This window comes from Lepidochelys kempii, chromosome 5, assembly GCF_965140265.1.
Source record: "Lepidochelys kempii isolate rLepKem1 chromosome 5, rLepKem1.hap2, whole genome shotgun sequence".
Taxonomy (NCBI): domain Eukaryota; kingdom Metazoa; phylum Chordata; order Testudines; family Cheloniidae; genus Lepidochelys; species Lepidochelys kempii.
This window is the reverse complement of record NC_133260.1, coordinates 51,919,524-51,934,041: the sequence shown is the minus strand read 5'-3', so window position 1 is coordinate 51,934,041 and position 14,518 is coordinate 51,919,524. Positions and strand designations below refer to the sequence as shown.

Here is a 14,518-nt window from a genome sequence, read left to right as displayed (position 1 = left end):
CATAATTAAGATTTCCTCCTCTGAATTTATCTGTTTGACTTGCAGACATTAGGGAGGAAACATGCAGAACAAGGAAATCAGCATGAAAGATCAAGTAGCGTGGCCTGTGCATGTTTCAAAGGTCCCAGAACAGCACTTGGTTCTCAGAATTAACAAAGCCAGAAAGCTAGGTTACTAACTAACCAATAGTTGGAGTACTATGCAGTACTGCCTCAACTGTTTCAAACTGTTTACTGATCACAGCCATTCTCATGCACTCTAATAAATGCCTTACAAGCCACCAAGATTGCATCTATAATAAGAGGCATACACCCACCCCCACTCCTCATTCAGTTTGACTATCTGCCCATTTTTCATGCACTTGTTTGTCACCACAGTATCTGGGTGCTATAGTATCAAGCTGCCTGGTGCAAAGAATCATTCTTCCTTGTAGGGAAAGCTGATCTGGAGAGACAGGCAAGTGAGAAAGCGGTTCTTTAGGCAGGACAAAAGAAAATATGAACAAAATTCAGCATGCTCATCCCTAGGATCTACCAGGACCATGTGAATGCGTTAAGCTTTGTCTTGCTTTCTTGAGAAAAAGAAGGAAAGGACAGAGAAGTTTCTTCCCCAGTGCATCATGAAGAGACAGTTCTACTTTCCTCCTTCAGCAGAGGAAAAAGTAGAATGTGTGCAGAGAGGTCAAACAGGTATAATTTAAAACAGGGGAGAGATCGTGCTCCGACTTACACCCCAGGAAACATGATTTACTTCAGTGAGGTTGCATACGATAAAAGTCAGGACAAAATGTTATCCACCAACCTTACTACTGTAAAATTGAAGCACAATGTGATGAAGTAGACAAAAATCAACTACCTGTTGAGGAAAATGCTACTAACATCATCGTGACTAATAGGTGGTTTCTTTGAACTTGCAGCCATTCTTAAGGGCCTGAGAAAACAGTTTACAAGAACGTAAAGATGATGCACATATTCAGATTCAGCCTCGACCATGTTAAAAACTATCTGGTTTCTCTTTCTCATGCTTTCTGCATGCGGAGAACAAATATAATCTTGGACAATTGTCTTCCATTTTCTTCTGCACAACCAGCCTCGCATAAAGCTCTGAACCTAAAATTGATCAAATACAGAACAACAAGGAGAGTAATGAGAAGCACGTTCAAAAAGTTAACAACAAACAAAGAAATTAAGCCAGTTTTTCATCATGGCAAGAGCTGTTTGTATCACATATATCTTCATTTCAAAATATATGAATATGCTGTGCAGACCCCCTTGTTAATTGCCAAGGCCTCTAATGATTTACTGCTCTCTGATTGCCATGCATGTACATTTTAAAGATATCCATTTATTAGAGCAAATACTATAGTTGTTCAGTAAAATCTGCTATTAGAATTTAGATTGGAAAAGTATCACAGATATGTACTGGTACCTTTAACATAAGCTCAGGTGCCATATGCAGTTACACCTTCTTCCAAGGGAAATCTAAAACCTCATATGGGAACATGTTACTTTCAAGAAATGAGTTTAAAAATAAACCCAATTTAATACAACTATCAAGATGTGTATTTACTGAGCAACTGTATGACCTTACTGTAGAAAAGCAGTAGTCTCTCTGTACCTAAGGTTGTGGCTAGCTTTCATTATAAAGGCCCGTGCAGGTAGCAAGGGAAACCCAGACAATGTGGCATCAACTCACAGTTAGTCCAGAATGACTCCTGGACTACCACACCCAGAAAGGCTGAGTGAAAACCCAAGTACACAGTCATAACACAAAGGAGTATCATTAATGGGTGTGGTAAGCACGAGTCAAAATTTCAAAATATAACTTATATTTGTGTGTGTGTCTGTAAAATTTTGCGTATGCAACCCCCAAAGGCACATTTCTGGAGCACAGTTACCTGCATGCACAGGAAATGATACTAAAAACTCCTCATGCACTTGTTGCATATGCTAAGTTTACAAGGTCCAAATAAAGACTGAATTGAGGCCCTTTTGAATGTTGGTCTACAGCATCCTGAAGATATTACCACCAAAAAGATCAAGCTGAAAACTAATATCAAACTGTTTTCTGAATTTCCAAAAGCAGTGTACTATTTGCAGTAATGAGACATAAGCTGAACTCTATTTTTGCTACCAAACAACCCTCTTCAAAATCATGTTCTGTAAGAACTGCACAAATGGTGGATAAAGTAGTCACATATTTCTTCACCAACAAGGAAATAGCCGATTGCTTGAGTCCAAATGTTCCTAACTGCTCTGAAGTCACAACAATATTACATCTATGTAACTCGTTTATGACAAAAATGATCATGTACATAGCAAGTAAAGATTACCCTATTAAGTAACATGTAACTAAATATTCTGCTTTCATACAACGGAAATGTTAAAAGCTGCTGTGACTTAACTGGTTTAGGTACAGACAGGGTGAAATGAGCAGCTTTACACTTGAGGATAGCAAACTAGGAAACAATCAATGAAAGCAAAACTAATTGTACAGTAAACCAACACAGGTACATTTATCTCCATTTTCTCCCCCCAAGCAGGGTACATGACAGTTTACCTTTTTAATTTTTTTTATGTCTGGATCCTCATCTTCCTGGTTGCCTTGATAAGGCCGCATTCGTTCCTTAGTTTTATTGAGAGCTACAATCTGACAAAAACAAGAATACCATTAATGTTTTCTTCAAGATTTTAGAAATGTTCAGTTACAGTATCTAATATGTAGCACTTTGTTCTCTTTCAAGGATCTTCTGGGGGCCTCTTACACCTGTACAGCATTATAAACATCCTTCTGGGTGAGGAGACCTGGACACAGCTCTCTGGAAACAAACAGTGATGCTCCTGCTCCAGCCAGAGGAAACATAAATAGCATTAGGAGGTGCTTCCTCCTCCAGAGACTGAGTGCTTCTTCCAGACTCTACCACCTCAGGAGATAAGGTGTAAATTTTTAATGGTGAGAGTAATTAACCATTGGCCACAATGGATTCTCCATCACTAACTATTTTTTAATGACAGGTTTCAGAGGAACAGCCGTGTTAGTCTGTATTAGCAAAAAGAAAAGGAGTACTTGTGGCACCTTAGAGACTAACCAATTTATTTGAGCATGAGCTTTCGTGAGCTACAGCTCACTTCATCAGATGTTTACTGTGGAAACTGCAGCAGACTTTATATACACACAGAAATCATGAAACAATACCTCCTCCCACCCCACTGTCCTGCTGGTAATAGCTTATCTAAAGTGATCAACAGGTGGGCCATTTCCAGCACAAATCCAGGTTTTCTCACCCTCCACCCCCCCACACAAATTCACTCTCCTGCTGGTGCTAGCACTCTCCTGGATGGGCTAGCACCAGCAGGAGAGTGAATTTGTGTGGGGGGGTGGAGGGTGAGAAAACCTGGATTTGTGCTGGAAATGGCCCACCTGTTGATCACTTTAGATAAGCTATTACCAGCAGGACAGTGGGGTGGGAGGAGGTATTGTTTCATGATTTCTGTGTGTATATAAAGTCTGCTGCAGTTTCCACGGTAAACATCTGATGAAGTGAGCTGTAGCTCACGAAAGCTCATGCTCAAATAAATTGGTTAGTCTCTAAGGTGCCACAAGTACTCCTTTTCTATTTTTTAATGAAGATTGAATGTTTTTCTAAAAGATATGCACTAGGAATTATTTTGGGGAAATTCTATGATGTGTGTTATACAAGAGGTTAAACTAGATGATCACAATGGTCCCTTCTGACCTTAGAATCTATGAATCTATGAAAATCCCTTATCCAATCAAGCATTATTTTATACGAACAGACTACACCGGTATAGATTACAATGCTGAATCACAACAAAATTAAGCCAGAGAAAAATGTGTTGAGGACCAAACAAATGCTTTTCAACTGCATTCTGTTAAGACACAGTAAATAATATGAATAGCAGAATCCAAATCACAAACTGATGGGTCTTTTAAAATACTCTGCCAATAAGGCAACTAAATAAACTAAATAATCACTAAGTAATTAACTTTAAAAGGAAAATTCTGACCTAGTGTTTTTAACGGGACTATTGAGTATTTTCCTTACTGACCTATTATAGGTCCACAAAGATTGCAAGAATAGGGACATTATGCAATAGAGATAACAAAGTAATCAAACTATACTAAATCATTGACACTTTAGTAATGTGATTGCATGCAAATACCTCAGATTTTAGTCTTTCAATTTCCGTGTCTTGATCTTCAAGTTGATGTCGAAGCTGATTGGCTGCAATCTTTTCGGTCTCTACAATTTGAACTAGATGAATATACTTCTGCATTAAGACCTCTCTCTCAATCAGAATGTCTGAGTAACTAGGGAGAAAAATATTAATTAGTAAATAAGCCAAATGCTGACTTCCATATCTTTTTATATAGTATTGATAGACTAAACCTATCTTGTGTGATGAGTAAAAGAGCCTCACAATATTGTGTTTCTTTTGCTTAATATATAATTCATAGTTTAATCATAATGCAGCCAAATCTCTAATGTGTAATTATATTTTAACATTCCGTATTTTTACACAAGGTGTATGTATCATAATTATTGCAGGTTTCTGTTTGCCCCATCAGAGAGGGAGGTAATCTCAGAGTCATTTATCTGAGCTCCTTATATTCAGGACAAACCCAGGAACTTTATTAAAAACAAAGCATTTAATGAAAAAAATTATCTCCTGCTTTCAGTATTTGGCATTAATTCCAGGACTATTTTTATCCATCTGTACCTATCACTCTGGTAACATGCCCTTAATCATGAAGGAGGTTTTTGTTCCCATATTTATTGTAGTTATCCAATAATTTGGTTTTCAATATTTTGTTTTTCAACAAGTTTGAGATAGCAATAGAATCTTTTAAAAAACTAATCCAGAAATTATGCCATTATTGTTTTTCTTTAACTCCTGTATTAGTAATTTATTCCTGCTCCATATTATTTTCTGTCAAGGGACTGTATCTCTAAGCCAGACCATATGCCATGACCAGAACACTTACTGGCAGTACCATACTCATCTTCTGGGTAAAAAGAAAATGAATTTTCATGGTGTCATGTTTTCAAATCAGTTCTTCCTATACAATCTCTTCACGTGACTTTTTTTTTTCCATGTGATTCAACCTCTCTTAAATAGGTACTAGAGATGTGTGGAAAGCTTGATTCTGCAAGGTGCTGTGCACTCTGGCCTTGATCCAGCAAAGTACTTAGGTTCGGTCTACACTTAAGAATTAAATTGGCCTAGCTACATCAGTCAGAGTGTGGAAAAAAACAAACCTCTGAGCAACATAGCTATGCTTACAAAAACCCCAGTGCAGACCTAGCTATGCCAACAGAAGAATGCTTCCACTGATGTAGCTAACTTCATTCAGGTACCTGGTACTCCTGCACCAACAGAAACCTCCTTTTCTTGGTGTAGACTGTCTCTACATGGCTATGCCAACATAGGTTCCATATGGTAGAAACAATCCTAATGTGTTTGGCTTTCAATATATGAATAGTCCCACTGAAGTCAATGAGAGCACTGGTACTTAAAGTAAAGCACTTGCTTAAGTCTTTTGCCAGATCATAGCCAGACTGCAGAAAATCTTGCACGAGGGAGCACTAAATCATAGAATCATAGAATATCAGGGTTGGAAGGGACCTCAGGAGGTCATCCAGTCCAACCCCCCGCTCAAAGCAGGATCAATCCCCAACTAAATCATCCCAACCAGGGCTTTATCAAGCCGGGCCTTAAAAACCTCTAAGGATGGAGATTCCACCACCTCCCTAGGTAACACTTTCCAGTGCTTCACCACCCTCCTAGTGAAAAAGTTTTTCCTAATATCCAACCTAAACCTCCCCCACTGCAACTTGAGGCCATTACTCCTTGTTCTGTCATCTGCTACCACTGAGAATCTTTAGTATGTGCTGTTCTACTTGATTGTGATTTATTTCTGTCTATGAACTCTCACTCAAAATGCTGAGTACTGAATTCCTTCCACTCTTATGTCTGCAAAGGGTATGGGGTAGAAAGGGCAATACCAAGTTATTTTGACTAAATGTCTTCCGATGTTTAAACTTCTCTTATTTTGCAACAATCATTTAATAATGAATACTTTTTCTTCGTTTTTGGGACTTGATATAAAAAGAAAAACTTAAAATATGCATATTCTCTGACTTTACTCTTTTTTATGTATTTATTGTCAATTCATTAAAAATTAATGGAGTCATGTACTGGAGGGCTCCAACACTGAATATGGCTATTACATTAAATTGCTGACCTGGAAAAAAGCTCATATTTAAATTAATTGGAGGGCGTTCCCAAAGCCATCATAAAACAAGATTTTTTTCTCTTAATGGATTATGAAAAGGATTTAAAATGTTGAAACTTTTCTCTACAGTGTTTATTTTTATCATTTAATTATTGTAATCATCATCATAATAATAGTATAACAATAACCACCCATCCAAACAGCGCTGGGCTTTTTTCAATAATTAATATCACAATATATGTATTCCTGGGGAAATCAATCAGGAAACATCCTATATATTATTAGTGGAATGAACAATAGTTGAAATGAGATACAGCCATTAAAAATAATCTGTAGTAGTGCACCTATTTTTCAGTTTTCAAGAATTTATTTTGCAGACTCTAGAGTAGTCAGTCTTCTTCTTAAGTGTCAAAAAGCATCTGTGGCAGTTAAAGGTGTCTGAAATAGAAGCAATAACTAAGACCCCAATTCTCTCTCCCTTACAATTATGTGAATCAGAAGGAATAGCACTGATGAAAAGCTCATGTAAGTGAGAGGAAAATTAAGCCCCGATCCTTTATTCTCCTCCCATGTTTAATGACAACTGTGTTTATGTTATATGTAAGAAAAAAAATGGGAATTAACCTGAACAATGGAAAGAATAGCTTTAGGGAACTCAAACATATATAGGGATAAGTAAGAAGCCCCTATTTTCTATTTTTTCCCTTTCATAAAGTTTTACTGTTGAATTTGTTCAATTAAGAATTAAAGAAAATTATGTTTGTTTTCAGCTCAAAGTTACATTAAATGGCAGAGCAAAGCAACACTGTTAGCAGTTGCTATGGTCACAATCTATATAAATTACAGAGTTGGATTATAAATTGTGATATTTATTTTATTTTTATTTTGTTCATCTGCTAACACTCCTTCCTTTAGAGGAATGCCTAGAAAAACTTTATCTTGCATGAATAATTATGTACATCCCACAGTGAGCTATATGTCAGTCTAGACTTCCACTATCCCCCTGTAAGGCATGCTCCATTAAGGAACAAGGACTTCGCTATATAGACCTGTGAAAAAGGACTGAAAATTGTTTGTTCTTTTGAAGTGTACTTATGATGCTTGTCCTATTTACTAGCTAGGGTTGTAAGAAATGATGGCACCAATTTCCAAACCAGGCAACATTTCCTTCACCATCAAAATTAAAGATATGGGGAGTAGTTATTGGTTTCCCCTAAAACATACCCACAGTGGAGTATGAACAGGCTTTTCTCCCTTTCCCCTGATTGAGTGATCAGGGAAAGAAAAGTTTTAGGCCCCTGGAATAATCCTCCTTTCCAAGAAGGTCTTCTAAGTTAAAGCTGAGTCCTAGGTTCTGTTAAGAGACAGAGAAACTAAAAGGGGTGGAGTGGGGGAGGTTCATGATTTATTCTGAAATAAATATTTATTCTGAAATTCCATGTGCAAACATGAAACTCCAAGTAAATCTAATGTATCTGAATCTCTAGCAAAAAGAACCTGCTGGGTTTGGTTCCAAACTGCTGTGGTATTGCCCACCCCAAAAGGCATGAGTCAGACCTCCAAAAATCATGAGGATTTTTTTAGATGATCTCACATGTTTGGTTTGCCTTTTGATATTTCTATCTGCTTCCTTCCCATCCCCAATATGTACTAGAGTTGCCAGCTCTTCACAGTTTATTTAGTAAGGTGATTTATACAGCTATGCTGGCTGTTTACTAAGAACTATGTTACTCCCAGCCAAAAGATTGCTCCACAATACTTCCAGCACAGGGAAGAGAAGTAAAATCAGAGGTCAGAAAGGACCTGGCTCAGGAGGGAGCTGGAGGCAAGCAGGAGCAGGAGGGAGCAAGTTATCTGATACTTATACTGTGCTGATGTGCCATTAATTAACAACCTTTATATCCAAAAATCCTCATTAAAAACAAAGTGATGTCAACGTGTTGAAGCAGGAGCAGGAGGCCAGGCAGTTTAGGAGCTGGGACTGAAGGGTTGAGAACTGGGCTGGGAAGAAACTGGTGGTTGGCAAAGGGGCCAGTGGTAGCTACAGCTAGTGGACATTCAAGAGTGGCCTGCAAACAGTGAGGCAATGGGCCTGAATGAGACTGCAGGCGCTACATAAAAGGACAGGACCGTGGCCAAGGGATTTGCAGGCCAGCACGTGATTGTCTCTGGAAAGGGGTGGCCTTGAGCGAGTATCCCTGCCCTAAACTAGAGGAGCCCCACCTTCATACTCCGGGACTGAACCATCCTTGGGGCTGAACTGGGACTTGTGTTTATCAACCTTTTATGTGACTTAGAGCCATCCTAAAAGTGTAATGTTTTTTCCAGGCAACCGTAGTAATGCATCTTGTGTTACTCATCAGATTCAGTGTTATGGGGGACCCACCAAGGTCTAGAGTTTGAAGGGCCTAAAGCTTGAAGCACCTACAGGACTTGCCTCTGAGCGTATGGTATACCGAGCACACTACCAGGCACTTAGGACTGGTGTACCACAGGGCTCATAGTGACACCCTGGGGCTGGAGGGCGGGAGTCAGTTACAATACTGTGCTGGTGTATCATTAAATAACTCATATATCAAAAAATCCTCATTAAAAAGAAAGTGATATCAAAGTATTGAACTGTCAGATTACAGGGAGGCAAAGAATTTATACAACAAGCTGCACCCATCTCATCTAGCGTTACTCTTCTGGTTTGGACACCTATACAAGAAAAGTGAATGTGTAACTTCCTGGAAAAGCAGCTTTACATTTTAAGAGCAGCAATTCTATACTTTTATAATATGATACAGAATGACAGAACTGAATAAAATTACTGAATCCATCAAAAGTTCTCCAGCAAATAAAGAAATTTGATAAGACACCTGATAAATGTGATTTTGATGGAAGGAGAGGCTAGATCAAGATGGGGATGGGGGCAACATTGTCTTTACGGGGTCCGTGTAAAACCTATTGATAGTGAAAACCTGTGTTTTAGGCCACAATTGGAGGCCAGAGTTCAAATACTGATTTAAAAAACAAGAGAAAATGAGTTTGGTGGTCTCAGACTAATCCTTACCCAGTATATTGGTTTTCTGACCCTTATATTGTAGATCTGTGGGGAAAACCTGCCTTTTTTAACCCCACTCAGGCCTAAATTATCTGTTCCCTCTCATGTGTTCCCTCATTTCTACCCAGATCAGCTCCCCTGACTCAGAGCACTGCTGTGCTGAGTTGCTGTAAAACAATCACCCCTTCTAAGAACAACTCTCCCTTTTCTCCTACCCTGCATAGTGTGCAGTGGTTCTGGTGCACCATCTCCATCCTCTGCAAGAATGGTTCCTCTTGCAGTCTTTGGGTTGCTGCTTCTCAGGCCCTGATTCAATTTCTTTAGGTTCCTCCTCAGTGTTCAAGAGGACCCCTGAACCACATACCCTCAACAAGTGGGAGGTGAGGAAAAGAGAGGCTGGGATTGTAACCCCTTTTATACATATCACACATCAAAAAGCCTGCCTGGAGTGGAGCCAGGACCCTCTACAACATCAACAAATAATTGCAAATGAAAACTCATGCTCATTTTTTAGTCAAGAGCAACACCATTTCCATTTATGTATTTACAAGGTTTGGATCCTGAGCAACTCAGAGACTGCTGCCCTCTCGGTATATTACCATAGCAGTTCAGATTAACTGTGATTGCTGAAATGAGGGACGGGCCTGGAGGAAATGCATTTCAGGAAAGGGCCTTCATTTCTACAGCTCAATTCGCAAAACCTGAGTTGGCTGACTTTCACATTATGCTGTAATCCTCACCTTCCTCACCCAGGCCCTTTCTGAGGAAAGGGGTACTGGGTGGTAGAAAGTCATAATGCAGTCAAGTGACGGTCTACAACCCTTTCATTTTTTGCACACTAGAAAGTGTTTTGGATTTAAATTTTGTGACTGGCATTTTATTTATTGAAATGTATTTATTATATAAATATAGTTCAGTCTCCGCATTTTTGTACCCTCGTATCTGAAGGCATTTTTGTGAGTCACTCGCTATCTCATTTCTATGGCTACAGAACACTTATTTCTGACTTGCAAGTTACTAACCAAGCAGCTCTTGCGTTTAAAATGAATTAATCCCTAAGTATTTTGCACTAAGAAAACATGTTCTCTGAAACAAATTTTGTCTAGAGCACTGATGTTTGTGATACAGAACACATGTGCCTTTAACAATTTGTATCTGTAATACTCTATCCAGTGAAACTCACCTAGGGAATGTAAGTATACATTTGCCTAAAATAAATTACTTTTTTTTTTTAAGAGAGAGTGGATTTAGATTAAAAATCTCTACCATCTTCTTAAGAATAAAAAGTGGAGTTTAGAATAAATTAAGAGGCCGGTTTCATACCTAGCTTGGTGGATAGCTTCTACCCATTCATCTCCATCACTTTCTTCCTCACAACGGAGCTCCAGTGGCTTCTGCCCTTCATGGCCAAAGACAACAGTAAAGAAGTACTGCGAATTTTAAGGGGCAAAAAAGTTGTTTTAAAAATGCTGCTAAGTAAAACACAGGCATAACATACAATAAAATATTATGAATTTTGATACAACCCAAAACATTACACACTGCTAAGGATTCAGTTTCAACTGATGAAAGCCATAAAATGCAAAGCTGAAGTTTAACCTATATTCTTATAGCAGCTTTCATGACACTTATGATAACTCATTGTTCTAAAGCTTTCAAATAGAAGACATCATAGAATAATTCTTTTAACAGCTGCAATACTTGTGTACAACAGGGTGACTTAAGGATGGCATCTTTGTAGTTCATTCTTTGCGTTGTTTTTTTTTTTTAACCTTAGGTCAATTTCTTTTATTTTTCTCAAATGCTACTTTAGAAAAGACCTCTCCTGTGGGTATGAGTGACAGTTGAAAATAATTGTTTGTGATTTGCATTCCTTGCAGCTGAAACCTTGTCTGTCGGCGCATCCTCCACACTGGGACAGAAACTTTCCCAGATTTGAAGGCAGAAAAAGAAGACTTGGGAGGACATGTTCAATGAGTTAATGCACCTCTGAGAGTGACAAGACAGAGCTTAGCACATGGAGGATTGCACTGTCCGAGAACCTGGACATGGACAGAGAGGACAGGAGACCATGCAGGGAACTAGAATGTGCCATGCATGAAGAGATGCTGAGGATTATGAAGGACTAATCAGACATGTTGAGGTGTCTGGTTGAGGCTCAAGAAAGGCAACTGGATACTAGAGTCCCTCTGCAGCCAATGCTGAACCTGCTGCCATCATCACCCAGTTCTACATCCTCCTCCCCAAAATGTCATATGGGGTGGGGGGAGGGAATTGGGGGGAGGGAATTTTCGGTATCCCTTGCACTCAACGCCAGAGGAGGGTACAAGGACCAGAAGGCGCCCATTCCCACCCCTTTGATTGCTATTGCAATGCATCTGTAAGCAAGCTTTCCTTGTTTCTCCCCCTACAATGTTATCAGCCCTTTTGCCCCAAGTTATCTTACTTTTCTTTGCTGTCTCTGTGTGTTTGTGTGCATAATAAAATTTAATGGATTGAGGGGAAAAGGCTCTTTATTCATTCAACACATGGTAGTTGGTGGGGTGGAGTTTACAGGGGAGAAAATGCAATGGAGGGGACAGTTCAGTAAGGAACAACACAGATAAGTGTCACATTACTCTGGCTCATTGCTGAAACTGGTTTTCAAAGCCTCACGGAGATGCAGAGCCCCTCGATGTGCCCATCTTATTGCCCTGGTGTCTGGCTGCTCAAAATTGGCTGCCAGGTGATCTGCCTCACTCCCTCACCCCAGAGGAAACTTTTCTCCCTTTGTTTCACAGATATTACGGTGCACACAGCAGGAAGCAATAACAATGGGGATATTGCTTTCACTGAGGTCTAACCTAGTAAGCAAACAATGCCAGCGGCCTTTTAAACGTCCAAAGGCACATTCCACCACCATTCTGCACTTGCTCAGTCTACAGTTGAACTGGTTCTTACTGCTGTCCAGGCTACCAGTGTATGCTTCATGAGCCATGGGAGCAAGGAGTAGGCTGGGTCTCCCAGGATCACGATTGGTATTTCAACATCACCAATGATTATTTTGCAGTCTGGAAAGACAGTCCCTGCTTGCAGATTTCTGAACAGACCTGTGTTCCTAAAGAAACGTGCATCATGCACCTTCCCCGACCATCCCACGTTGATGTCAGTGAAATGGCCCCTGTGATCCACTAGCGCTTGCAACACCATTGAGATGTATCCCTTTCTGTTTATGTACTCTTTGGCAAGCTGGTCTGTTGCCAAGATAGGGATATGCATTCCATCTATTGCCCCATCACAGTTAGGGAACGCCATCGCAGCAAAACCATCCACTATGTCCTGCATGTTGCCCAGAGTCTCTACCCTTCTTAACAGGAATCTGTTAATGGCCCTGCAAACTTGGATCACAACAGATCCCATGGTAGATTTACCCACTCCAAATTGATGTCCCACTGACTGGTTGCAGTCTGGCGTTGCAAGCTTCCACAGAACTATCACCACTCGCTTCTCCACTGTCAGAGCAGTCCTCATTTTAGTATTGCTGTGCTTCAGGGCTGGGGAAAGCTCTATACACACTTCCTGGAAAGTGGCCTTACGCATTCAAAAGTTCTTTAGCCATGCTCATCATCCCATAGCTGCATAACAATGCGGTCCCACCAGTCAGTGCTTGTTTCCCGGGCCCAGAAACGGCGCTCAACCTTGTCAAGGTAATGCATGACTGTCGTCAGCAACTGTGAATTGCTCCGCTCTGTGTCTTCCAGCAGGGCTGCATGCGTGGCATCATATTGTTCTATGTGGCAGCTCCTATATTGGCTGTGTAAATACTGTAAGATAAGGTGCGAGCTGTTTGTAATGCTACAGCTGAGCAGGGCCCACGCTTATCGTGCTATGGGGTCCACGCACGTAACCAAGGCTTATGAAAAAAGACTTGAAAAAGGCTCGGTTTGTTTGCCGTTGATTTCAGGGAGGGAGGGAGGGAAGTGCATCATGGGAGGCTAACACTATGTCCCCATAACCACCCATGCGAATGTTTTGGTCCCATAAGGCATTGCAAGCCCAACCCAAAATTCCACTTGGGTATCTGCACTGTGGGATAGCTACCCACAGTGCAGTGCTCCATGCGTTGATGCAAGCCCTGCCAGTGAGGATGCACTCCGACGACACAATTAGCGTAGTGTGGACACACAAGATCGACTTGTTTAAATTGGAGGCTCCATGGCGACTTACATAAAGTTGACTTAACTTTGTAGTGTAGACATGGCCTTAGTGAAGTTTATGGGAGTTGTGAGTGAAGGACTTCAGGATAGGGCACTGAACAGTAAGCTGGTATAAAATGAGTCTTCTCGGGTAAATGTAAAGTATGAGGAGACAAAATGCTCTCCCCACTAAACATAACTACTTCTGTATCTGGAGTCTAACTGTAAGCTCCAAGTCATTCTAAGCAGTAGTGAGATATCTAACTCAGCTTCCTGTTGCTCCATCAGCCATTGGTACAAATAGTAACCCTGCAGTGCTGTAAACAAACATTTTATTTTATGCATGCATCTGATGGAGTGGGTTTTAGCCCACGAAAGCCTATGCCCACATAAATGTGCTAGTCTCTAAGATGCCACAAGTACTCCTTGTGTTTTTTGTGTTTGTTTTTTTTTTGTTTGTTTTTTTTTGCTGACACAGACTAACACGGTCTGGAACATTTTACTTTATGTGTCAAGTTCACAGCTCAGCTGCGGTGACGATACAAGAAATCCGCTGAGGAAAGTGCAATTTCAAAAATCATCAAGAAAATATGAAGTATATCTTCAGAGTTAATGGTTGTTTTAAAACAGAAAGATCTAGGAATGTATCAAGAAGAAGAGAAGATCAGAAATACATATACAGACAATATCTACAATCATGGGTAGAAAGAATGTCTCAAGTCAATATTTAAATCTAATTTCTAATTGCAAACAGGAGGGAAAGATTGTCCATGAGACACTTTCCCTATTAAAATGATTAATTTTATGAAAAATATTGACAATCGTCAAAATTAGATGTACTACTATATAACTATTATGCATCAGTAGGTGCTGCTTCTTTAGTAATGAGTAAACTACAAAGTAGATCCTATTAATTAGAATGTATATATATTTACTACATCCATCTGCCTTTATGCTAGTGCATATACTGGGATATTTGATTTCATTTTAATTAACTTCAGGTAGACTACATACCATATGACCATGGAAAGGTATACAT

The 14,518-nt window shown here is 39.8% G+C and overlaps 1 protein-coding gene across 2 annotated transcripts in view; it reads right to left on the bottom strand.

Moving 5' to 3' along the window:
* Positions 1-14,518, bottom strand: part of RASGRF2 (Ras protein specific guanine nucleotide releasing factor 2) — a 215,838-nt gene that overhangs the window by 152,624 nt on the left and 48,696 nt on the right. For both annotated transcript variants that reach the window (XM_073344381.1, XM_073344380.1), the window contains exons 2-5: positions 10,628-10,734; positions 4,185-4,332; positions 2,560-2,649; positions 856-1,109 (exon numbers count right to left, since the gene is read on the bottom strand). In XM_073344381.1, the coding sequence (XP_073200482.1) occupies positions 856-1,109; positions 2,560-2,649; positions 4,185-4,332; positions 10,628-10,734 (599 nt within the window). The remainder of the gene's footprint in view (positions 1-855; positions 1,110-2,559; positions 2,650-4,184; positions 4,333-10,627; positions 10,735-14,518) is intronic.